The sequence below is a fragment of the Magnolia sinica genome, chromosome 14 (genome assembly GCF_029962835.1).
Source record: "Magnolia sinica isolate HGM2019 chromosome 14, MsV1, whole genome shotgun sequence".
NCBI classification, from domain to species: domain Eukaryota; kingdom Viridiplantae; phylum Streptophyta; class Magnoliopsida; order Magnoliales; family Magnoliaceae; genus Magnolia; species Magnolia sinica.
In genome coordinates this window covers 54,435,562-54,460,551 of record NC_080586.1, presented here as the reverse complement: position 1 = coordinate 54,460,551, position 24,990 = coordinate 54,435,562, and the positions used below count along the sequence as shown (strand labels likewise).

The 24,990-nt window shown below is 39.7% G+C and overlaps 1 protein-coding gene across 1 annotated transcript; it reads right to left on the bottom strand.

Moving 5' to 3' along the window:
* Positions 1-20,380: 20,380 nt before the first annotated feature.
* Positions 20,381-24,624, bottom strand: LOC131224974 (large ribosomal subunit protein uL24z-like). The gene is made up of 2 exons (XM_058220409.1): positions 24,484-24,624; positions 20,381-21,002 (listed from the first exon to the last, which is right to left on the bottom strand). Exons 1-2 carry the CDS (start codon positions 24,622-24,624, stop codon positions 20,532-20,534), a joined length of 612 nt encoding a protein of 203 aa, XP_058076392.1. The 3' UTR covers positions 20,381-20,531.
* Positions 24,625-24,990: the final 366 nt, after the last annotated feature.

Genomic DNA, 24,990 nt, shown 5'->3' with positions numbered 1-24,990 from the left:
GAGCTTGTTCTTGGTTGCTGTATTGAGAAAAAAGAGAGAGCTTTGAGAGAGTAATTGCATACCACCTACCTTAAACCTTTTTTTCTCATGGGAGTTCATCCTTCAATCCACCGTCATCATTGATATTCAATAGAGTGGATTGGTGAATAAAATTCCTTATTCAAGGATCATCCAGCTAACAACTTAATGACAAATCATTGAGTTGGGATCCCTTGAATGATTAAGAGCTTGGAATTACTTTGTCTCTCAAATGAGTAATATTCATTAGAGTAGATTTCAACATAACCTTGACCTAACCTGTCACCTTACATTGGAGTATCATAAGTGTTGCGGATTAAGAGAGCTAAAGAATCTCTGTCATCAAGGGAGATCATCTTCATCAACATACAGAATGGGGCTCATTTACTTATCTGTAAGTCATTAGAGTCCAGAGACCTTGTTGATCATTCCTTGTGTAGGATTGAGTTACAGGTACATCTCACCCCTTATAAGCCCTCATAGGAGGCCTCCGACAGGAGAGTTAGGTTCTTAGTGTAGGACCTTTGCTCTTGTGTAGGGCATAAACTCAGCTCCTTTGTATAGGTCCTTGGCCTCTGTGGCCTAAACTAGGGTCCTTATGTGGATCCATGGCCTGTGTCACCCCCCAAACTCGAAAACTGGGCTCACAAAATTTTCGATCACTGAATCCGGTGTTGACAGCCTCCGTAGTATCCCATTCTTGACTCCCGACAACCATATACCAGATTCCGATCCCGGGGTCTTACGAGGAGGATTTTCAGTGTGATTTTTTTTGAACAGTTAATCTGTTTAAGCAGTTACACTTTTGTTTATAGTATCAATGCATATCGAAGAGACGAACCTGTTCGACATGTCATACATACTATGGTGCACTAACTCAACAGTAATGAAGGAAACAATAACAAATTCCAACAACTCTTGTATACATCCTGAAAAAGTGTAAGTCATACGTATGAGCAAACCACAGCTTGTGAGTCTACTGCGTGCCGGGAGTAAAACACGTCTTATCAGGGTGCTCCCGTAAAGACATTCAAAACAACCATAGGCCCCGTAAAGACATTCAAAACAACCATAGGCATGTTATCAAGCAATCATGTTATCATAGGTGAGTAGGCTATCAATCAAGCATGTCGTATAACTATACAAGTTATCACGAACCTGACATCAATGATAGGCATGTTACTCAAAAAGCGACCATGAACCATCAGAATAGCCAATCATCATGAACAAGATAATCAAATTTCATTTTCTACTACACGGCATACGATGGAAAGGCAATGTCAAGGCTGACGTGTAATCGTTCAAGTACAAGGACATAATAAACCAAATGTTATATGCTGATGATACAATACAATATGCAAATTCTAAAGAATCCACGAATATGTGGGACAACGTTCTGCCTTCACTGTGTGCACAGTAGTCTGCCAGAACAGTAGCCTGCCAACCACTGGTAGCTCGCCCAGGCCAGCTAGGCCCGGCGCACATCAGCGTCCACCCACGTGTGCCCGTCCACATGTGACCACAGTGACAGGGCATTACAATATGTCATATGTTGAGGATGTAATGCAATACACAATGTAAAAGAACTAACAAAGCTAGATTGTATAGTCGGGATGATAGTACGTGGTATCGCAAGCTGTGGGGTTCATCACAAGGGACTTCTATCCAAACCAGTCCCATACCTAAATTTGGATAGCTAGACTCAATGTGGTAAACTCTTGATCTCAGGTTGGTCGTACACCTAACCGAAATTCTAGCTATTACGAAGGTGCACATAATGATTTGGTTGCACACCACCAGCCCGAGTGGATAGTGAATGAATGAATGAATGACTCAAATGTTGAGTACACAACTCCTGCTTAATAAGTCTACATATCAGTACCGTACATCTTTGAGATATCACTGGGGTCTAGTGCACTACACACCAGATTGCCTCCCTAATTGGACGCGCAACCATGCAAGTGGAAAAGACCTCACTACCCGCTTGGCCAGTAGTCTACCAATATCTACCCGGGTCATCAATAGTGGACCCATTTATGAGCTGGTCAAACTCAGCCTAGCTTTGTCTCTACCCTCGGGCGGATAAGGCCACATGTCATGCCCCAAACTTGGAAATCGGGCTCACAAAATTCTTGATCACCGAATCCGACGCCGATACAGCCTTCGTAGTGCCCCATTCTTGGCTCTTGGCACCCATACGCCAGGTTCTGACCCTGGGACCCTATAAGGAGGATTTTTAGTACGTACATTTATCTCGCAAGAAGTATAACCACAAGTTTACCCAAATCACAAAGGCAACATCATCATCACATATCCACTAATAAAAACAGTTAATTATAGTGCTAAAAGGGAAATATACATATATTAAAAATCAAACCTCCAGAAGACCCTTGCAGTTCCAAGCTCAACGCTGCTGCGACTAATGCCACCTGCATACATCCATCATACATACGCTTATAAAAAACTTAGAGGGTGGTGTAAGTTTGTGCACAAGGTAAGTACTAAGTATACAATATCAGAGCAATATGAAAACATGCTGGTAAGTCCATAAATACCACTAGCCTTATCCAAGTTATGTAATGCAAAAAGATAATAAGCCAATATCATATAATGAGGATACAATGCAATATGCATATCCTGATAAGTCCACAAATGCCGTTAACCTCATCTAGGCCATATAAATGTAGAAACGTATTAACCCAGAATACTATATGCTGTGGATGTAATGCAATATGCGGTGCAAATGAAATGACCAAGCTGGAGTGTGAAGTTAGGATGATAGTATGTAATATCGCAAGCTACGGGGTTCATCACAAGGTACTTCTATCTAAACTAGTCCTATACCTAGATTTGGATAGATAGACTCAATGTGATAAACTCCTGACCTCAGGTTGGTCACGTGCCCTAATCGAAATCCTGTCTATTACGAAGGTGCACATAACAATTAGTTGCGCACCACCAGCACGAGTGGGTAGTGAATGAATGAATAGATGAGTAAAAATGCTGAGTATGCAACTCCTGCTCAATAAGTCCACATATCAGTCTCGTACATCTCTAGGATCATCACCGGGGTCTAGTACACTCAACACCACTTGCCACCCCATCAAGTGTACAACTGGATAAGTGGAAGAGACCTCACTATTCGCCTAGCCAGTAGTCAGCCAATATCTACCCGGCATGTTGATAGCGGACCCATTTATAAGCTGGTCAAACTTAGCCTAGCTATGCCTACTCCCTCGGGCGAGTAAGGCCACACCTCTTTCAGACCGACCATGACATAGTGGGAGATGCGGCCTACTGGTATTCGGTACTCGGGCGCTCATGTATCTACTCGGTCTAGGCGTTGGAGCGTCCTCTGGTACCTAGAGGGTTTAAGGACTTACACTCAAGAATATCTATGGCACCCCATGTAGAAAAAGATTTTTGGTGTCCCATCTGGCCATCCACGATATGCCTGTGGAGGCTACGACACTGATGTCACTAGGGCATACGGTGGTCATATTATAAAATGCAAGATGCATGAGTCACACAGTCCAATCATAACAACCTACCCTATGACATATGCAATGGTCAACCACATCTTATAACAAACATGGAAGTGATGCGTATGGGCATGTATTATGATGCTATGCTGTCACATACTCATAATCGGTATCGATAACCAGCACCAATAATCAATATCGATAATCAGCACCGATAATCAGCAATGATAATCGGCACCGATATAGCATCGGCCTTGATAATCAGCATCGATAATCACCCTAACAAAGGCCTAAGGGAAGGTCACAATATAGACATTTAACCATCATTACCAATCAATGTGGACATTTAACCAACATTACTTCCAAGGAGTGGCCCACATAGAACCAAACATATAGTGGGCCCATAGCCTCACACAAGGGCCTAATATACATCACCATGGCCTCACTCATGGGCCACACATACATCACATTGGGCCTCACCACATGAATAATATAAACATCACATTGGGCCTGATATCTAGGCCTCAAATACACTACCATGAGCCTCATCACTTGGATTATGTGTACATCTCATCGGACCTCAAACACGGGCCTTATAAATGATAGGTGGGCCTCACACACATCAGTGGGCCTCACAAAAATGGACAACATAGATATACAATACGTGCATCATAGAGGGCCGCACAAATGGACAACATAGATATACAATACATGCATCACAGCGGGCCGCACATATGAACAACATAGATATACAATACATGCATCACGGCGGGCCGCACAAATGGACAACATAGATATACAATACATGCATTGGGGCGGGCCGCACAGATGGACGAACGGTGGGAATCAAACACATATATCAAGGTGGGCCCATCCCCACACATGCAACATGTGTGGGGTGGGTCCCACATCTAAAGAAGATGGACAACGTTGATGAAACACGCGCATCATGGTGGATGCATGGTGTGGATCAAACACATGCAACATGGTGGATCCCACGTATCAAAGGTGGATTCCCACTGTCCAATTCACTGGATGGTGAGGAAGGGAGATGAAACGAATACATCTGGTGGGTCCCACGTGGGCCCACCACCTATATATAACATATTATATTATATTATATTATATTATATATATATACACACACATTATATTATATTATATGTATATTATAATTTTATCTTTGAGTTGTCCAGTCTCTTAATGTTATTGGCAGGCGGTCTAGATTAACGGCTGGTGGGTCCACGCATGTAGCCCAATAGCTGTGGCAAGCTGATAAAATCATTTGTAAAAATAGATAGACGGCATGGATGCAACACATACATCATCGTGGGTCCCACAGAGCACCGACCACCGTTTGCCAAAATTGGGCGCGCGCTCAAAATAGAGCCGCGCCCAAAAATTCCTCCATTTCTCTCTCTCTCTCTCTCTTCATTCCCTATCTCTCTCCCGATCTTGCTCCATCTCTCTCATTTTCCTCCCTCTCTCTATTCGTTCCCCAATCTCTCTCTCTCTCTCTCTCTCTCTCTCTGTTCCCCAATCCGTCCCTCCCTCTCCGTCTCTTACGATCTGTTGCCGAACGCCCTACCCGTGCGAACGCTGGAAGATGGAAGATGAAGGACAACATCTCCATATTTTTCGGTGATACGCGACTTGCTGATTGGCCGAAATCTCCAGTAGGACGCCGATTAATGGAAGAGAGGGAAGATCGAGAAGAGGGTGGTCAGGCCTAAGATCGAGCTCCTATTTCCTCTATTGCAATCGAATATCGGCGGCAAGAGAGAATGCAGGTTTGAGTAAGATCTGGAATCCCTAATGCTGAGATTGGAGTTTGATAATGGTAGTCGGCTCCCATAATCGCAGGTAAGGGCAAGCTGAATATACCGATTTCGAAACCCCCAATCTTTGGATTTGGGGTTTGAAGATCCCTAATTGGCATCTAGATTTGGGGATCTGAATCTAAAATCCCTGATTTCATAATATGGGATTCGAATCTGAAATCCCTAACAGCTAATTTGGGATGGAAATCCCTAATTCCTGATATGGGGATTTAAATCCCTAATACTTGATTTGGGGATTATGGATTTCGAAATCCCTAATTGAGTGATTTAAATCCCTAATCCATGAACAAATATAGGGGATTAAGGATCTGAAATCCTAATTACAACTGGATTAGGGATCTGGGTTCCCAAATCCCTAATCGGAATCTGGAATTGGGAATGGGGATCTGAACTTCCCAATTTGGGATTTGGGATTCGAAATCCCTAATTGCTGTATTTGGGATTTAAATCCTAATTTTCTCAATTTGGGGATTTGGGGATTTAGGGCATGTTTGGGCAGTGGGATTAGATTGGATTAGGTGGGATGGAATTACAATTGGTCCTGTGCCTAACACTAGTTCCACACACAAGTGTAAGATCTCAGCCGTTCATTCGGTAGGTGGTCAAGTGGTGAATGTGCATATGTCCACATTCAACTGAACTACCTGATGAACTAACCATCAAGATTTTATTTTATTTTTTTACAGTAGGGAACATACCTAGGACGGCCCACCTAGTGAAAGACCAGGATCTCACGCCATTTCCCCATGAGGGTTTAAGCAGAGCCTGCAGTTGTAAATTGGTGAATGCTGCTGACAGAGAGGAGAAATGATCAGATACAACAGCTGAATGTGAACTTCCACAGCCATTTCTTTCACTCATTGGGTGGTCTATAATGTCAAAATCTATGGGCAGCTGATGGAAGGGATGAATGTACTGTTGTGGTCTACATCATATAAATGTGAGATGTTGGTGGTAAGGAAACAGTTGGATCAGATACAGATGCTGTCTCTGACCATTTCTCCATATAAAAAAGGAAAGTGTATGCTACTGCCCATGTATGCATGCATATGCATATGAATGCGTGTATACATACATACATACATACATATATATATATACATGCATAGACATGTGTATCTACACATACATACATGTATGTATGTATATTTGAATTGGAGAAGGTTACTGAAAGCAAGAAGGTTAGCTTATCTGGAAACTTTTGTGAAAAGTAACGTAAGCTTGAAATTTTATTTTCAGAATTAGTGCTTGAATATTGATAATCGTATTTGTAAGTTAGATAATTAGTTACTCGTTTGAGGATGATGAATATATTTGCGAAGGTAAATGAAAATAAAAAACTTATAATATATATATATATATATATATATATGTTTGTTATCAATGGAGGATACCTTGTTTAGGGGGACATGAAATTCTTGTACCTTATGGTATGGTGCCCCAATATTGGTTGTATGTTACTAGTATGTAGTAGATAATACTAGGTTCATTAGTAGATAATACTAGAGAATATCTAAAACCGATCCGAACCCGAAACCGAACCTGATTCCCTAAACCTGGACCAAAACCTATAGCTTAAACCTAAACCTAAACCTATGACCTATAACCTAAACCTAAACCTAAACCTAAACCTAAACCTATAACCTAAACCTAAACCTAAACCTAAACCTATAACCTAAACCTATAACCTTAACCTAAACCTAAACCTAAAACCTAAACCTAAACCTAAAACCTAAATGTATTCTCAAATCCCTAAACCTATAACCTATAACCTAAACCCAAACCTAAACATATAACATTAACCTAAACCTAAACCTATAACCTAAATGTATTCTCAAATCCCTAAAGCTATAACCTGTAACCTATTCTCAATTCCCTAAACCTATAGCTTATAACCTAAACCTAAACCTTAACCTAAACCTATAACCTTAACCTTAACCAAAACCTATGAACTAAAACCTTAACCTATAACCTAAACTTATAACCTATAACCTAACCTTAACCTAAACCTACAACCTAAACCTTAACCTACAACCTAAAACCTAAACCTAAACCTAAAACCTAAATGTATTCTCAAATCCCTAAACCTAAACCTACACCTAACCTAATCTCAACTGCCTAACCTAAACCTAAACCTAAACTTGAAAACCCAAACCTAAACCCGATCCTGAACCCAAACCCGATTTCCTAAACCTAAACCTTAACCTTACACATAATTTGTCATCCACTAGTTTCTGTAAATGAAGATAAGAGGATTGATCTTAACAGTATGGTCGTCATGCACATAGACAGAAAATGCTTGCAATGAATTTTTATGAGTACTAGGTGGCCTATTAATGAAAACAATGTCTCCATCCATAATACGTCTGTATATGATTTGACCAACTTTCAAATATGTATGTGCTTTTGAACCTTTGGATTTTCTTGTTAAGAAGTCCGAACTCATTCTTTTGAAAAATAGAAAAATGGGAATATTAGTAAATATGGATTTTCTTGTTAAGAAGAAAATGGAAGATGGATTGAAAAAGCACAAAAGAGATTTTTTTCTTTTTCTTTTTTGTTTCAAGAGAGAGAGAGAGAGACAGAGAGGTGAGAGTGGGGAAATCGAGGGAGAGAGTGGGGGAATGAAGTCACTGCGTGAGATTTGAAAATAGCGAGTAGTTTGGTTTGAAAATGACGTTTCGCATGCATGGTGTGTGTGGCTATGAGAGGTGTCTATGGACGCAGATTTTTACTTGCCCATCTTTGTTCATGAAAACTTTAAGTTAATGTTGGAAAAGTAATTACTTTATTACTATTATTTAGAACTGAATACAGAGATGAAATGATATGCACCTCTGCTATTGACTCCTAAGTAGAGGAACGCATTCTATTGTTTAAAATACACACACATGTATGTATGTGTGTATATGTATGCATGCACGCATGGATGGATGAAACGTATGCATGCATGCATGCATGGATGGACAGGTAAATTCATTTTTTTCTTATTCGGTTGCATTTTTCTGTTATACAGGTTGTGGCTATCAAAGATATAATATCACCTCCTTATAGGGAAACATTTAATGATGTGTACAGGTAAATTTATTTTCTCTTATTCCTTATATTGTTTTCTAGTTATATTTGTGTTGATTTCAGAGTACAGGTAGCGATAGAAATTGTTAGTCGATTGTGGCTTGTAGACAATGGGATGAGTAACCAACAATACAAATATGGGAGGCCTTCCCTAGATATCCAGATGCTTTTAGATATATTTATGTTGTTTTTAAATGTATTGGCTTAAAATTGATGGAGCAGACCCGAATGTGCGTCAGAGCTATCCGGATGTTGAGCGGGGGTCCCTGGAAGGTGGGAACCGCTGTTATGACCATGATGAAGCTGTCTATTTCCTATGGACAATATTGGAAGGGCCTGGCCAATTGGAGCAGGCCGTGTTTATATCTGTATTTGCAGGGACCACACCCTTAACCTATAACCTAAACCTATTCTCAACCAAAACCTATAACTACAACCTAAACCTTAACCTAAACCTATAACCTATAACCTAAACTCAATTCCCTAAACTTTAACCTACAACCTAACCTAAACCTATTCTCAAATCCCAAAATCTATACTTATAACCTAAACCTAAACGTTAACCTATAACCTAAACCTATACTTATAACCTTAACCTAAACTTAAAACCTTAACCTAAACTTATTCTCAAATCCCAAAACCTATACTTATAACCTTAACCTAAACCTATTCTCAAATCCCAAAACCTATACTTATAACCTTAACCTAAACCATAACCTTAACCTAAACCTATAACCTATACTTACAATATTAACTTAAACTTAACCTAAACCTATAACATATACTTATAACCTATAACCTACAACATTAACCTAAACCTAAACCTTAACCTAAACCTATAACCTAAACCTAAACCTTAAGCTAAACCTATAACCTATAACCTAAACTCAAATCCCTAAACTTTAACATACAACCTAACCTAAACCTATACTTATAACCTAAACCTATTCTCAAATCCCAAAACCTATACATATAACCTAAACCTAAACCTTAACCTATAACCTAAACCTATACTTATAACCTTAACCTAAACTTAAAACCTTAACCTAAACCTATTCTCAAATCCCAAAACCTATACTTATAACCTAAACCTAAACCTTAACCTTAACCTAAACCTATAACCTATACTTACAACCTTAACTTAAACTTAACCTAAACCTATAACATATACTTATAACCTATAACCTACGACATTAACCTAACCCTAAACCTTAACCTAAACCTATAACCTAAATTATACCTATAACCTAATGCTATAACCTATAACCTAAACCTAAACTTAAAACCCAAATGTAAACCCAATCTCGAACCCGAACCCGATTTCCTAAACCTAAACCTTAACGTATTCTCAAATCCCTAAACCTAAACCTACACCTAATCTCAACTCCCTAACCTAAAACCTAAAATCAATTCCCTAAACCTTAACCTATAACCTAACCTAAACCTGAACCTATAACCTACACTTATAACCTAGACCTAAACATATAACTTAAACTTATAACCTTAACCTAAACATAAAACCTAAACCTAAACCTATTCTTATAACCTAAACCTATACTTATAACGTAAACCTATTCTCAAATCCCAAAACCTATAGCCTAAACCTTAACCTGAACCCGAACCTGATTTCCTAAACCTAAACCTGCACCTATTCCCAATATGAAATTTATGACCTTTAGTAACTTGGTTAATTAAAAAGAACTACGTAGTGGCTTGATCCCAATATAACTTTTTGGGTATGTAGGCAGCCCTTCGTAATGTACTAGAATATCGGTGCAGCCACAAATCTTTTTTCTCCTTTGAATTGTAACAGACTGTATCAGTTGCATTTTTCTCTATCATACAGGTTGTGGCTATCAAAGATATAATATCACCTCCTTATAGGGAAACATTTAATGATGTGTATAGGTAAATTCATTTTTTCTTATACCTTATATTGTTTCCCAGTTATATTGTGTTGGTTTCAGAGTACAAGTAGCAATAGAAAGTGTTGGTCGATTGTGGCTTATAGACAAAGGGATGAGTAACCAACAATATGAATATGGGAGGCCTTCCTCAGGTATCTCGATGCTTTTAGATATAATTATGTTGTTTTTAAATGTATTAGCTCGAAATTGATGGAGCAGACTCGGATGTGCATCGGAGCTATCCAGATGTTGAGTGGGGGTCCCTGAAAGGTGGGAACCGCTGTTATGACCATGATGAAGCTGTCCATTTTCTACGGACAACATTGGAGTGGCCTGGCCATTTAGATAGGCCATATTTATGCATTTACTCGAAATTGATCGAGTAGACCCGGATGTGCGTCGGAGCTATCCGGATGTTGAGCGGGGGTCCATGGAAGATGGGAACCACTGTTATGATCATGATGAAGCTGTCCATTTTCTATGGACGACATTGGAAGGGCCTAACTAATTGGAGCAGGCCGTGTTTATATCTGCATTTGCAGGGACCACACCCTTAACCCATAACCTAAACCTATTCTTAAATCCCAAAACCTATAACTATAACCTAAACCTATAACCTAAACTCAATTCCCTAAACTTTAACCTACAACCTAACCTAAACCTACACTTATAACCTAAACCTATTCTCAAATCCCAAAACCTATAACCAAAACCTTAACCTAAACCTATAACCTATAACCTATAACCTATAACCTATTCTCAAATTCCAAAACCTATAGCTATAACCTAAACCTTAACCAAAAACCTATAACCTAACCTAAACCTAAACCTATAACCTTAACCTAAACCTAAACCTAAACCTATAACCTTAACCTTAACATATAACCTTAACCTAAACCTAAACCTAAACCTAAACCTATAACCTATAACCTAAACCTAAACCTAAAACCTAATGTATTTTCAAATCCCTAAACCTAAACCTACACCTAATCCTAATCTCAACTTCCTAACCTAAACCTAAACCTAAACTTGAAAACCCAAACCTAAACCCGATCCCGAACCCGAATCCGATTTCCTAAACCTAAACCTTAACCTATCCTCAATTCCCTAAACCGATAGCTTATAACCTAAACCTAAACCTAAACCTAAACCTAAACCTATAACCTATAACCTAAACCTAAAACCTAAATGTATTCTTAAATCCCTAAACCTAAACCTACACCTAATCCTAATCTCAACTCCCTAACCTAAACCTAAACCTAAACTTGAAAACCCAAACCTAAACCCAATCCCGAACCCGAACCCGATTTCCTAAACCTACACCTTAACATATTCTTAATGCTCTAAACCTATAGCTTGTAACCTAAACCGAAACCTAAACCTAAACCTAAACCTAAACCTATAACCTATAACCTATAACCTAAACCTATAACCTAAATATTTTCTTAAATCCCTAAACCTAAACCTACACCTAATCCTAATCTCAACTCCCTAACCTAAACCTAAACCTAAACTTGAAAACCCAAATCAAAACCCGATCCCGAACCCGATTTCCTAAACCTAAACCTTAACCTATTCTCAATGCTCTAAACCTAAAGCTTGTAACCTAAACCGAAACCTAACCCTAAACCTAAACCTAAACCTATAACCTAAAACCTAAAACTTAAACCTAAAACCTAAATGTATTCTTAAATCCCTAAACCTAAACCTACACCTAATCCTAATCTTAACTCCCTAACCTAAACCTAAACCTAAACTTGGAAACCCAAACCTAAACCTGATTCCGAACCTGAACCTGACTTCCTAAACCTAAACCTTAACCTATTCTGAATTCAATAAACCTATAGCTTGTAACCTAAACCTAAACCTTAACCTAAACCTAAACCTAAACCTATAACCTATAACTTAAACCTAAACCTAAAACCCAATGTATTCTTAAATTCCAAAACCTAAACCTACACCTAATCCTAATCTCAACTCCCTAACCTAAACCTAAACGTAAACTTGAAATCCAAAACCTAAACCCGATCCCAAACCCGAACCCGATTTCCTAAACCTAAACATTAACCTATTCTCAATTCCCTAAACCCATAGCTTATAACCTAAACCTAAATCTAAACCTAAACCTTAACCTAAACCTATAACCTATAACCTATAACCTAAACCTATAACCTAAATGTATTCTTAAATCCCTAAACCTAAACCTACACCTAATCCTAATATCAACTCCCTAACCTAAACCTAAACCTAAACCTAAACTTGAAAACCCAAACCTAAACCCGATCCCGATTTCCTAAACCTAAACCTTAACATATTCTCAGTTCCCTAAACCTATAGCTTGTAACCTAAACCTAAACCTTAACCTAAACCTAAACCTAACCCTATAACCTATAACCTAAACCTAAACCTAAAACCTAATGTATTCTCAAATCCCTAAACCTAAACCTACACCTAATCCTAATCTCAACTCCCTAACCTTAACCTAAACGTAAACTTGAAAACCCAAACATAAACCCGATCGCGAACCCGAACCCGATTTTCTAAACCTAAACATTAACCAATTCTCAAATCCTTAAACCTATAGCTTATAACCTAAACCTAAACCTAAACCTAAACCTTAACCTAAACTTATAACCTATAACCTAAACCTAAACCTTAACCTAAACCTAAACCTAAACCTAAAACCTAATGTATTCTCAAATCCCTAAACCTAAACCTACACCTAATCCTAATCTCAACTCCCTAACCTAAACCTAAACGTAAACTTGAAAACCCAAACATAAACCCGATCCCGAACCCGAACCCGATTTTCTAAACCTAAACATTAACCTATTCTCAATTCCCTAAACCTATAGCTTATAACCTAAACCTAACCCTAAACCTAAACCTAAACCTAAACCTAAACCTATAAACTATAACCTATAACCTAAACCTAAAACCTAGATGTATTCTTAAATCCCTAAACTTAAACCTACACCTAATCCTAATATCAACTCCCTAACCTAAACCTAAACCTAAACTTGAAAACCCAAACCTAAACCTGATACCAAACCCGAACCCGATTTTCTAAACCTAAACCTTAACCTATTCTCAATTCCCTAAACCTATAGCTTGTAACCTAAACCGAAACCTAAACCTAAACCTATAACCTATAACCTAAACCTAAGCCAAAACCTAAAACCTAAATGTATTCTCAAATCCCTAAACCTAAACCTACACCTAATCCTAAACTCGTAACATATAACCTAAACGTAAACCTAAAACCTAAATGTATTCTCAAATCCCTAAACCTAAACCTACACCTATTCCTAATCTCAACTCCCTAACCTAAACCCAAACCTAAACTTGAAAACCAAAACCAAAACCCAATCCCGAACCCGAACCCAATTTTCTAAACGTAAACCTCAACTTACTCTCAATTCCCTAAACCTATTGCTTATAACCTAAACCTATACCTTAACCTAAACCTAAACCTAAACCTATAACCTATAACCTAAACATAAACCTAAAACCTAAACGTATTCTCAAATCCCTAAACCTAAACCTACACCTAATCCTAATCTCAACTCCCTAACCTAAACCTAAACCTAAACTTGAAAACTCAAACCTAAACTCGATCATGAACCCGAACCTGATTTCCTAAACCTAAATCTTAATGTATTCTCAAATCCCTAAATCTAAACCTACACTTAATCCTAATCTCAACTCCCTAACCTAAACCTAAACCTAAACTTGAAAACTTGCCTAAACTCGATCCCGAACCCGAACCTGATTTCCTAAACCTAAATATTAACCTATTCTCAATTCCCTAAACCTATAGTTTAAAACCTAAACCTAAACCTAAACCTAGAGTTAAACCTAAACCTATAACATATAACCTAAACCTAAACCTAAAACCTAAATGTATTCTCAAATCCCTAAACCTAAACCTACACCTAATCCCAATCTCAACTCCCTAACCTAAACCTAAACTTAAACTTGAAAACCTAAACCTAAATCCGATCCCGAACCCGATTTCCTAAACCTAAACCTTAACCTATTCTCAATTCCCTAAACCTTAACCTATAACCTAACATAAACCTAAACCTAAACCTATAACTTAAACCTAAGCCTAAAACCTAAACCTAAACCTAAAATCGAAATGTATTCTCAAATCCTTAAACCTAAACCTACACCTAATCCTAATCTCAACTCCCTAACCTAAACTTAAACCTAAAATTGAAAACCCAAACCTAAACCCAATCCCGAACTCGGACCCGATTTTCTAAACCTAAACCCTAACCTTAACCTATTCTCAATTCCCTAAAGCTATAACCTATATACTATAACCTATAACTAAAACCTAAACCTTAACCTAAACCTATAACCTAAACCTAAACCTTAACCTAAACCTAAACCAAAACCTATAACCTAAACCTTAACCTATAACCTATAACGTAAACTTATAACCTATAACCTAAAACCTAATCCTAAACCTAAACCTAAACCTATAACCTAAAACCTAAAACCTAAACCTAAACCTAAAACCTAAATGTATTCTCAAATCCTTAAACCTAGACCTACACCTAATCCTAATCTCAACTCCCTAACCTAAACCTAAACCTAAACTTGAAAACCCAAACCTAAACCCGATTCCGAACCGAAATCCAATTGCTATAATAATGTAGCCCAATCACATGACAAGAAACAAGAATGTATCCCTTTTAACATATGCCCCTTTTTACAAAGCTTTAATTTTTGTTGTTGTTTCTATTAACTTAAATTGTAGCCCAATCACATGGCAACAAACAGGAATGTATCCCTTTTAACACATGCCTCTTTTTACTGAGCTTTAATTTTTGTTGTTATTTCTATTAACTTGAATTGAAACATTTTTTTGCATTATTTGCTTGCATTAGTTTTATTTTAATGATCAGTTTTATTTTAAAAAAGTTCTCGCTTTTTTGGAAGAAGTTTATGCAATTGTTCATGATTCTGAATTATAATGTTTTGTTGATTTAATATTTTTTTTTTCAAATGAAAGACACAAAAAGAAAATTGTTGTTGATTTTTTTTCTTTTTTTTATTTATGATTTTAAACTTATATGTATTTATGCGTGGATGAATGTAATGTGGATAAGATTGTTTGTGTTTGGATGGATGTAGTTTATGTTTGGATGAATATAGTTTATGTTGGATTTATGTAGTTTGGGTTTAGATGGATATGAATGTGAATATGATGAAATATATTATATAACAGGTGTATATCAGGAAGAATACGATGAAATATATTGTAATAGGTGTATATTGATCCTCTCAAATTTGATTTGAAGGCTTATAAGGGACGGTCCATGACAGTCCTTTTCAAGGATGGTCTGTGGCAGTTTTTTGAAGGCTCATAAGAGACGGTCCATGAAAGTCCTTTTAGGGACGGTCCATGACCGTCCTTTTAAAGGACGGTCCATAGCCGTCCTTTGAAGGGCCATAAGAGACGGTCCATGATAGTCCTTTTTAAGGACGGTCCATGACCGTCCTTTGAAGGCTCATGAGAGACGGTCTATGACAGTCTTTTTTAAGGATGGTCCATGACCATCCTTTTAAAGGACGGTCGATGGCCGTCCTTTGAAGGCTCATAAAAGATGGTCCATAACTGTCCTTTTTTTGTCAATAAGAATGACAGTTTTTGACCGTCCTTTAAGTAATATGACACATCAAAATTTAACGGCCTATGCGACGGTCCATAACCGTCCTTTTTGATCATTTGAGACGGTTTTGGACCGTCCTTTTTTTACAATTTTGGCGTAGTGTATGGGCCCTCCATTTCTTACATTGTATGCTTCAAACGGGTCCCACCACATGTGGTCCAAAAAAAAGAAATTTAACGGTGGATCACCCACCTATGACCTCCTTGCCTTCAACTTTAATGGAGGTTGATGGGTATTGGAAGGTTAAGATGGGAGATGAGAAGGTGGGCCACACTTAGCATTTGGGAGAGAGCTTAGATGTTAGAGCTTTCATGGAATTTGGGAAATTGCTAGAGAATGAGAGAGAGAGAGAGAGAAATAATGGATGAAGGGATGGATGGAGTGGTGGTTGTAAGGAAAGGTGATGGGAGGTATGGCCTTAGTTGAAAATGGTGTGAAAGAGGGATGGTTAGGGGAGGAAAGTGTTGACTTGTGGGAAAAGAGAGAGGTCATGTGTACTTGTTGTAGGGTGAGGTAGCATTGAGGTAAGGTGGTGTACTTGACTTGATTTGATGGGATATGTAGAGATTCCCTTGAAATTCACAATGTGCGGCATTTTCCTCGAAATGAATGTGGACCTACATCTTTTAACCTGGGTATCGGATTGGTGCGCGAGTCGCAGCGTTGGAACCGCAGTGACAGCGCGGTCGCCAGGGTACAAGTTTCGGTTCGAGCCAGCTTCGGTATGCAGGACTCGGCTTAGGATCGTGCGTAAACATCGGATACGGGTCGAGGGTTGCCGAAATTTAACTGGAAGGACCGCGGAAGCCAACGGAACGGTACGGAGGGTCTTACAAGGAATCTCCACCATTGATCTTTGATTTGGTGGGCCCACATGTATTGGGACCTACTTGATGTATGATTGAATGCAAGGGAGGGCTCATAGTGGTGGAGCCCTCCACACATCTTTCTCTCTCTCTTTTTCATTTTTGTATGATGATGTGGCTATGTGGCCCACTCGGATGTACCCCACCTTGATGTATGTCTTATTCACACCATCCAATCATTTGGTGGCCCACCTAGGCAGCACGCCTGTAGGTGGGGCCCACCTTAGATATGTGTTGTATGCAAACCGTCCAGCCCCCAGGGACGCTGGACATGGCCCACAGTGAAGTGTGAACAGGCAGTGTGATGTAGTGACGCCCAACCTCCCTGGATGCACGCTGGAGGTTGGGGTGAAAACAAAAATAACATTTTGATTCTAAACGTTTTGGGGTGGACTGCTCATTTAGGCCCCACCTTGATGTATGAACCTAATCCACACCATCCATTCCATTTCCTAGCTCATTTTAGACTTTGAGCCGAAGTATGAGTCCAATCTGATTTTCTAGCGGACCATAGCTTAGAAAACAATGGTTTTTACCATTGAAATCCACCTTAATATTTTTACACACCAAAATACATGGAATATTGGGCTCATTTAGACTCTCTTAAGCCATAGAATGTAATGGTTGGGCTGGATTCTCCTGATGCGGGCCCCACTTATGAAAAACTCTAAAAATACTGTTTTCTAATATATATTATATATATATATATAATATATAGCAGCAGGTGCTGCTACTGTCGTCAGCTGCGTCATGCGCTGCTGCGCTGAGGACGGATGCGAGCAGGGACGGCGGGTCCCAACCGTGGGCCCCACCGTGATGTATGTTGACATCCACACCGTGCATTTTGATGAGGCCCTTAGGGCAGTGGGCCCTCTAAAAATCATCCGTATACGAGCTCAGGTGGCCACGTCACAGGGAACAGTGTGATTGAGCATCTGCCATTGAAACCCTTTTGTGGTTAGCAGAAGTTTTGGATCATTATTAAATTTGTTTTTCCTCTTTATTCAGGTCCCTGTGACCTTATTAACAGTTTGGATGGAAGATAAACATTATGGTGGGCCCCACGTGGGACCCACCTGCAAGAGGATTGGCTGCTGTACGCATACAGCAACATAAGAGCTGCTGCATTGACGTCCCAACCATATGGGCCCCACGCATGAGGTATGTGTTATATTTATATCGTCCACCCACGTGGACTCTACCATGATGTATGCTTTGTGTAAGCCACACCGTCCATTCCTTGGACGGTGGGACCCACCATGATGCATGTGTTGTATCCATACTGCCCAACCATTTTGGGAGATCATTTCATGGTATGAGGTAAAGAGTGGGTCAGATCTATAGTTCAAGTAGACCCCACCATTGAAAATAGTGGAGACAACGACATCCACCGTTCAAACTTCTAAGGGCCATAGTAGTTTTCAATAAAGCTGATATTTGTTTTCACTTCATCTATCACTATGTTAACTTATGAATAGGTTGGATCTCAAATACATCACAGCGGGCCACACCGTGATGTGTCCAGCCCTTTGATCAAGTGGACCACACCGTAAAGAAATAGTGGGATTTAAACGTCTACCATTGAAACCCTTTAGGGCCATGGCAGTTTTGGATCAATATGGGATTTGTTTTCCTTCTTAATCCAGGTCTTTAAGCCCTTATGATTAGATTGGGTGGGAAATAAACTTGATGGTGGGCCCTGTGATTTGTTTAACAATGAGAATTATTATCTCCACTACTATTTGTGGCATGGTCCAAATGATCCTTCAATATGATTCTTTTTGGGATGTATGAGGCCGACCTTGATATATATATATATATAAGGTCCATGTGATGAGGCCCATCTTGTCGTATTTGTGACCCGTTGTTGAAGCCCACCTTGGTGTGATGTATGAGGCCCGTTGTTGAGGTTCACCTTGATGTGTATAAGGCCCATTAGATGTATCTAAGGCCCATGGGTCGAGGCTTAATAGGATGTATATAAGGTCCATTGCAATGTGTGATTCCACCATAGTTTATATAATGATGTTTATGGCAGGTCGTGCCTTGGGAGCAATGATGGTTAAATGTCCACATTGATGGGCGATGATGGTTAAATGTCCACATTGTGACCTTCCCTTAGGTCGATTCCAATTATCGAGGCTGATTCCGATTAACGAGGCCGATTGTTGGGGCCGAATATCGAGGCCAATTGTCGAGACCGATTGTCAGTGTCGATTATCGATACAAATTATGAGTATGTGACAGCATAGTATCATGATACCTACACCTTAGAGCCACCTTGTGTATATATTGGGTCCATAGGAAAGTCCAGTTTATTACGCAATAGAGAGGGTAAGGAAGACCACTTATTGCACTTAGAATCGGATCTTCCCTTGGTGGGGGATATTATGACGCTCCATCACTGTGATCACATGTGGGCGGGCGCACGTGGGCGGACACTGATGTGTGTAGGGCTTAAGGAGCCTGGGCGAGCTACTAGTGATTGGCAGGCTACTATGCACATAGTGAAGGCAGAACTTTGTCTCACATCGGTTGCACCGTCCAATGTTGTGGTGGCTATAAGTTGGATTCTTTCCTTAACTATCATGACGCATTTTAAATCAGTGAGCTTATCTTGATATTTGGACTAGATTCGCTATCCTTCTGTGGACCCCCATCATTCGTATGCATGTTGTGATGGATGATTGATTAAAACAGATGTCATTGGGCTGAGATGTTTATGGGACTCCTTGTGACGATGGAGTTATCCCCACATGATCGCGCGATACGCGCAGGTTTGATGTATGGCCTAGATGAGGTTGATGGTATTCGTGGCTCATCAGGATTTGCATATTACATTACATTCTCGACATCTGTTATTGTCTTATAATGTTTTGCATTGCATAGCTTTGATATGGCCGTTAGCATTCATGCCTTGCATCACATAGCCTTGGTACAACTGATTGCATTCATGTACTCATCAACATGATTTCACATTACTCTGGCATTGCATTCTGAGCACGGTCATATTGCACACACACTTACACCACCCTCTAAGCTTTGTATAAGCTTATGCACGATTGATGCGTGCAGGTGACGTTAGGACGCAGCCGTAGCCTCACCGCCGTAGGAGCGTACTGTCGGGCTTTAGGAGTTTCTGTTATTATCTTGTATTTCCCTTCATACGCATTGTACTCAAAGTTTTTTTATCATAGTGGATTTTGTGATGGTGTTCTTGTGGTTATTGTTTGTGGGTTATGCTTATGGTTATGCTTATACTGAATCAAAATCATGTTTGAAATTCTCCTTGTAGAATCACAGGATTGGAACCTGGTATATGCGTGCCGGGAGCCGAGAATGGGGTACTATAGAGGCTGTCAGCGCTGGATTCGGTGATCGGGAATTTCATGAGCCCGGTTTCTGAGTTTGGGGCGTGACAACCGAACCACTATAACCCCTTATCCTTTTTTTTGAAAAAACAGTCTAATCCATTCCGCACATGATAGCAAATAAAATATGAAATTATTGAAAATGCCATTAACCATAAAATTTAGTTCCCTAAACAAAACCAAAAATATAAAAGAAAAACAACATCAAATCCCAACCGCCGATTGTATTTCAATAAAGAAAGAGAGATAGAGAGAGAGAGAGAAGAGGCATTACTATGACTGTCAATCTAATCGACCTCTTGGAGGGACGGGCCAGATCCAATAGCAGCGAAGACCTCCTCGGCCGTGAATTTTCCCTTGGCCTTGTCGACGACACAGCCCTTGGCCTTCCCATCTAAGAGGGCCTTGCGATCCTTATCGATCTTGAGCTTTTTGATGATAACCTTAGATGGATGGATGTCGACGTTGACGATGGACCCATTCACCTTCTCACGTCTGATGCACTCCACATGGATGACCCACTTGCGGCAGTATACCTGGACGACCTTGCCCTCACAGCCCTTGTATGTCCCGCTAACCACCCGGACCTTGTCGTCCTTACAGACTGGGACAGACCGGGCGGTGTACTTGTTCCAGAGATTGGAGGAAAAGGGGGTGCTCATTAGCACTCGGCGCATGCTAGACGGCGTGGTGAAGTGTGCCTTCTTGCACTTGCGGCAAGAGCTTGAGATGCGCTCCACGTGGATGACCCCTTGTGCCTTTTAGTGAATGTTTATTTTCTTATGGTAAATGTTTGGTGAATGCTGTATTTATTTTATCTTCTCTTACTAGTTTGAAAGATTGATTTTAAAGACATTCGTGAAATAAGGTTGTCTTGCCTAATATTTTAGGTGAAGGTTGTCTTACAAATTATTTGGAATCAAAGTTTCAATACTAGGGTGATTGAGATTGTCTATTATTTATATATTCCACTTTTATTTTGATTATTTGGCATTGTCCTATTTACCCCTCTCTAGGACATCAATAGCTCGTATTTTCAATCTTGAAAATATTTTTTCATAAAACCATATAATTCACAAACATGATTCCTTGCCAAAGAAAATACATGATTTTTGTTAAACATAATTAACCAAAAGATCTAAACATGATCTATGCATGGACATCTTGATTGAAATAAATAACCAAAAGCAAATCCAAATGCATGATTAAAACTAGAAAGCATGTAAACTAGGACATCTAATCATTGAGAAAGCTACATATGAAACAACATAGATCAAAGAATAAAAAGAAAAATAAGATCCTCAAACCCTAAGATCATATGCCCATATGCTCCAAGCCTAGTTGGCCATGTTACCACTTTTGGAGGTAAAAAAGATAGCAACTTCGACCCATGATGGGATGTATGAAAAAAATCCCCTCTCTAAAGCAAGGAAATGACTAAAAGCAAAAGTTTGAACACATTAGCACCTTACCTTGTAGGTGTAAAGAATGATAGAATCCATAAACCTTTTATGCAGAGGCTTTGGCCTCCTAAGACTCTCACCCACCGTAGATCTCTCGTACTCTAGTGGATAAGAAATTTCAACTCTCGTACATGTTCTTGCCAATGTGGTACAAGGAGCACAAGCAATAGATGTATACAAGATCCCAACCATTAGTCTAGATATGTTGATTCCATATTACTGGACCATAGCTAACAAATTAGATTCGTATGGTTTCCTTTTGGGCTATTCTAACGAGATAAATGCAACCATAATTCTTGATTTACTTTTCCAAATAATTTTAATTTCAAGATTGTTGGAATGTGGAGTTTGGAAACTATGTAGACAAAATAAAAATAAAATAAGAAAAAGAGAAAACTTATCAATTTGAAGAAGTCGATGTGTGATTTGGAATCACTCGACTTGAAATTGAATTTGGCCTCCTTGGACCACGTCTCAAGTGCAATAGGATTCAATTGGCAATCAATCTCGAGGATACAACGACTATCACCCAGTCTTAACAGTGCTCCCACTATACATGGGCTCAAACCATTTATAGTTATAACCCAAATAAGAAAACATTTAACTATACTTTTGAAAGCAAAACTAGACTTTTCTTATATATATTATTTTTTATACTTAAAAATCGGATAAAGAGAAATCTATTTATAGACTTCGTAGAGACACCATTTCAAAAAGAGTTGTGACTATTGGGTTTAAACCCAAGTGGTGCAACTCTTAGGGTCTGAAAAGACAACTTTCTAAAACAAAAAATACAAAAGGGTATTTCTGTTTGGACTTTGGCTTGCGGAATCACATAGATCTAGATCTAGGATAGCAATACAATGACACCAAGCAAACACAAGAGAACACACAGATTTAACGTGGAAAACCCTTTTGAGAAAAACCACGGCATAATTACAAAGAGAGAGGACTTACTCGATTCGAACAACCTTGAATCTCACCCCTTGCTACACCCTTTGATAACCCTAGAACCCTTTATAATACCTTTAGGAAGCATTAGAATTCTTTAGAATAGCCCTAGGGACCCCTATTTATAGTTTAGAAAACTTCACTTTCGGACTCTTGCGAAATCGCCTCAGATTTTCGTAGTTTGCACAAGATCCGGACTCGAATTTGCATAACCTCAACTGGTCGAGCCGAGTCCTCGACCGATCGAGCCATCCCCTCGACTGGTCGAGCAGCCCGGACACCAAAAAGTTGTGCTCACTGGACTTCGAGTCAAGATGGCCTCAACTAGCCTAGCGACCCACTCGACCGGTCGAGCAGTCCACTCGACCAGTCGAGCAACCCAGAAGATTTAAGACATCTTCTCTGACAACAATCTCCACCATGTCTTCAATCTTCAAATGTGTAGCTCCTTGACCTCTTCTCTTATCTCTACATCACATCATAGCTTCTCGTGCACACTCCGTCCTTCTTTTCTGCCATCGCCAAGCCCAGAGAAGTTGCACAGAACTTGAACTTCTCTGCAGGAACATTCTGGTTGATCATGTCTGTCAGATCTAAATCCACATGGCCAACTACCTTTGCTCCGGTTTTCCCAAAAGAAAAGACGTAGTCTTCTTACCATCTCATCGCTACCCAATATTGCTTGTCGGGGTACTTGCTGACAATACTGATAGCCTATGAAATGACCGATCTAATCCAAACCCTGGCATACACTGCTAACCACATTCGAATAAGGCTCATGAGATATCTTACTTTTCCTCATCTATTTTTGGGACATGTCCTGAGGAAAACTTGAGGAGAGATGCATAGGGAACGCTCTCTAGCTTTACCTGGCCCATAACATCCTTGATTAATACCTACACACAAGTGATTCCTCCTGTGATTACCAAAGTCCACTCTTCTTTCAGTCTCAACGCCAAGAACTATCTTTGCAGCCCCCCGATCCTTCATCCTAAATGTCCCACTTAACCGAGTCTCCAGTACATTGATTTCAGACATGTCATAATTGGCGATCTACGTGTCATCAATTCTTGACTCACCGTGAAGGAATCAAACCATCGCCTAGGCGACAGGTCGAACCACAATCTCCTGCAAAGTCTTTTCTTAGCCCTTTTAACTTCAAACCGCTCTAGTTACTTTATGTAGATCTGCTCTTCACTTTCCCTTATAGAAGTGCAGACTCTACATCTATCCTTCCAACTCAAGATCACATTGGCCAACCAGCGCCAATCACGGATCTAATAGACACCTGCTATACCGTTGGTGCGAATATCTCTGAGAAGCCGATCCTTCTCTCTGAGCATTACCCTTCACTACTAAGCTCGCCCTATATTTATGTTGTATCCTCCTGAAGATCCACTTGCATCCAATCACTCTCCAACCCACTGAAAGCTCCACTTCCTCTCATATGTCGGTCTGGTATAATGAATCCATCACATCGCCCATAGTCACCTTTCACTTCTCAGCACCAGGCTCACCTAGAGTCATCTTAATAGAAGATGAATCCTCCTGCGATATTGGAGTCGTCCATGTACCTCGTCAATATCCTGCGATCATGCCGTGTGATTCTTCTGACAGGTGACTGCTCCACTTGCTCTGTATCCCTGTCCGCATGTCTTAACCTTCCTGCCCTGCCCGCTCATGTAACTATGCCCAACATGCCACACATGTGCAGAGGTGAAATCCGCTACATCCACTGCAGCTCCACCTTTTAAAGTGTTCCCGATCAACTAGTACAAGTTACCAAGTCGTTGCGCTTTCATGATTACTCTGCCCCCTTAGATACTTTAAGAGCACCATCAATACATGTGTACTTATATCCTTTTTCCTCAAGTACACTAAGAGAAATCAGATTCTGCTTCAAATCAAGAACGTGCCTAACATTAGTCAGGGTATGCTCCACCCTATCAAACATCTTAATACGCATCGTACCAATAGCCACAACATTATAGGCAATGTCATTGCCCATAAATACATGTCCACCATCGCACTCCCTGTAGTTGGTGAATCAACTTCGATGAGGAATCATGTGAAAAGATACCCTTGTGTCTAGCATCCACTCGTCCTTACGATCATCGTATAGCCGCCTGATAGTAGACACAGACAAAACATTATCATCACATCCACTCGATCCATCTGACGTGACAGCATTGGCCTCCCTGTATAAAGCCTCAGAATATTTTCTCTTCGATTTAGGATTTTCACAATCCTTCTTCACATGTCTTTCTTTCTCACAGTTCCAGCACTTTACCTTTCCTTTGCCCTTGCTCTTGGATTTGGACATAGAACCTGA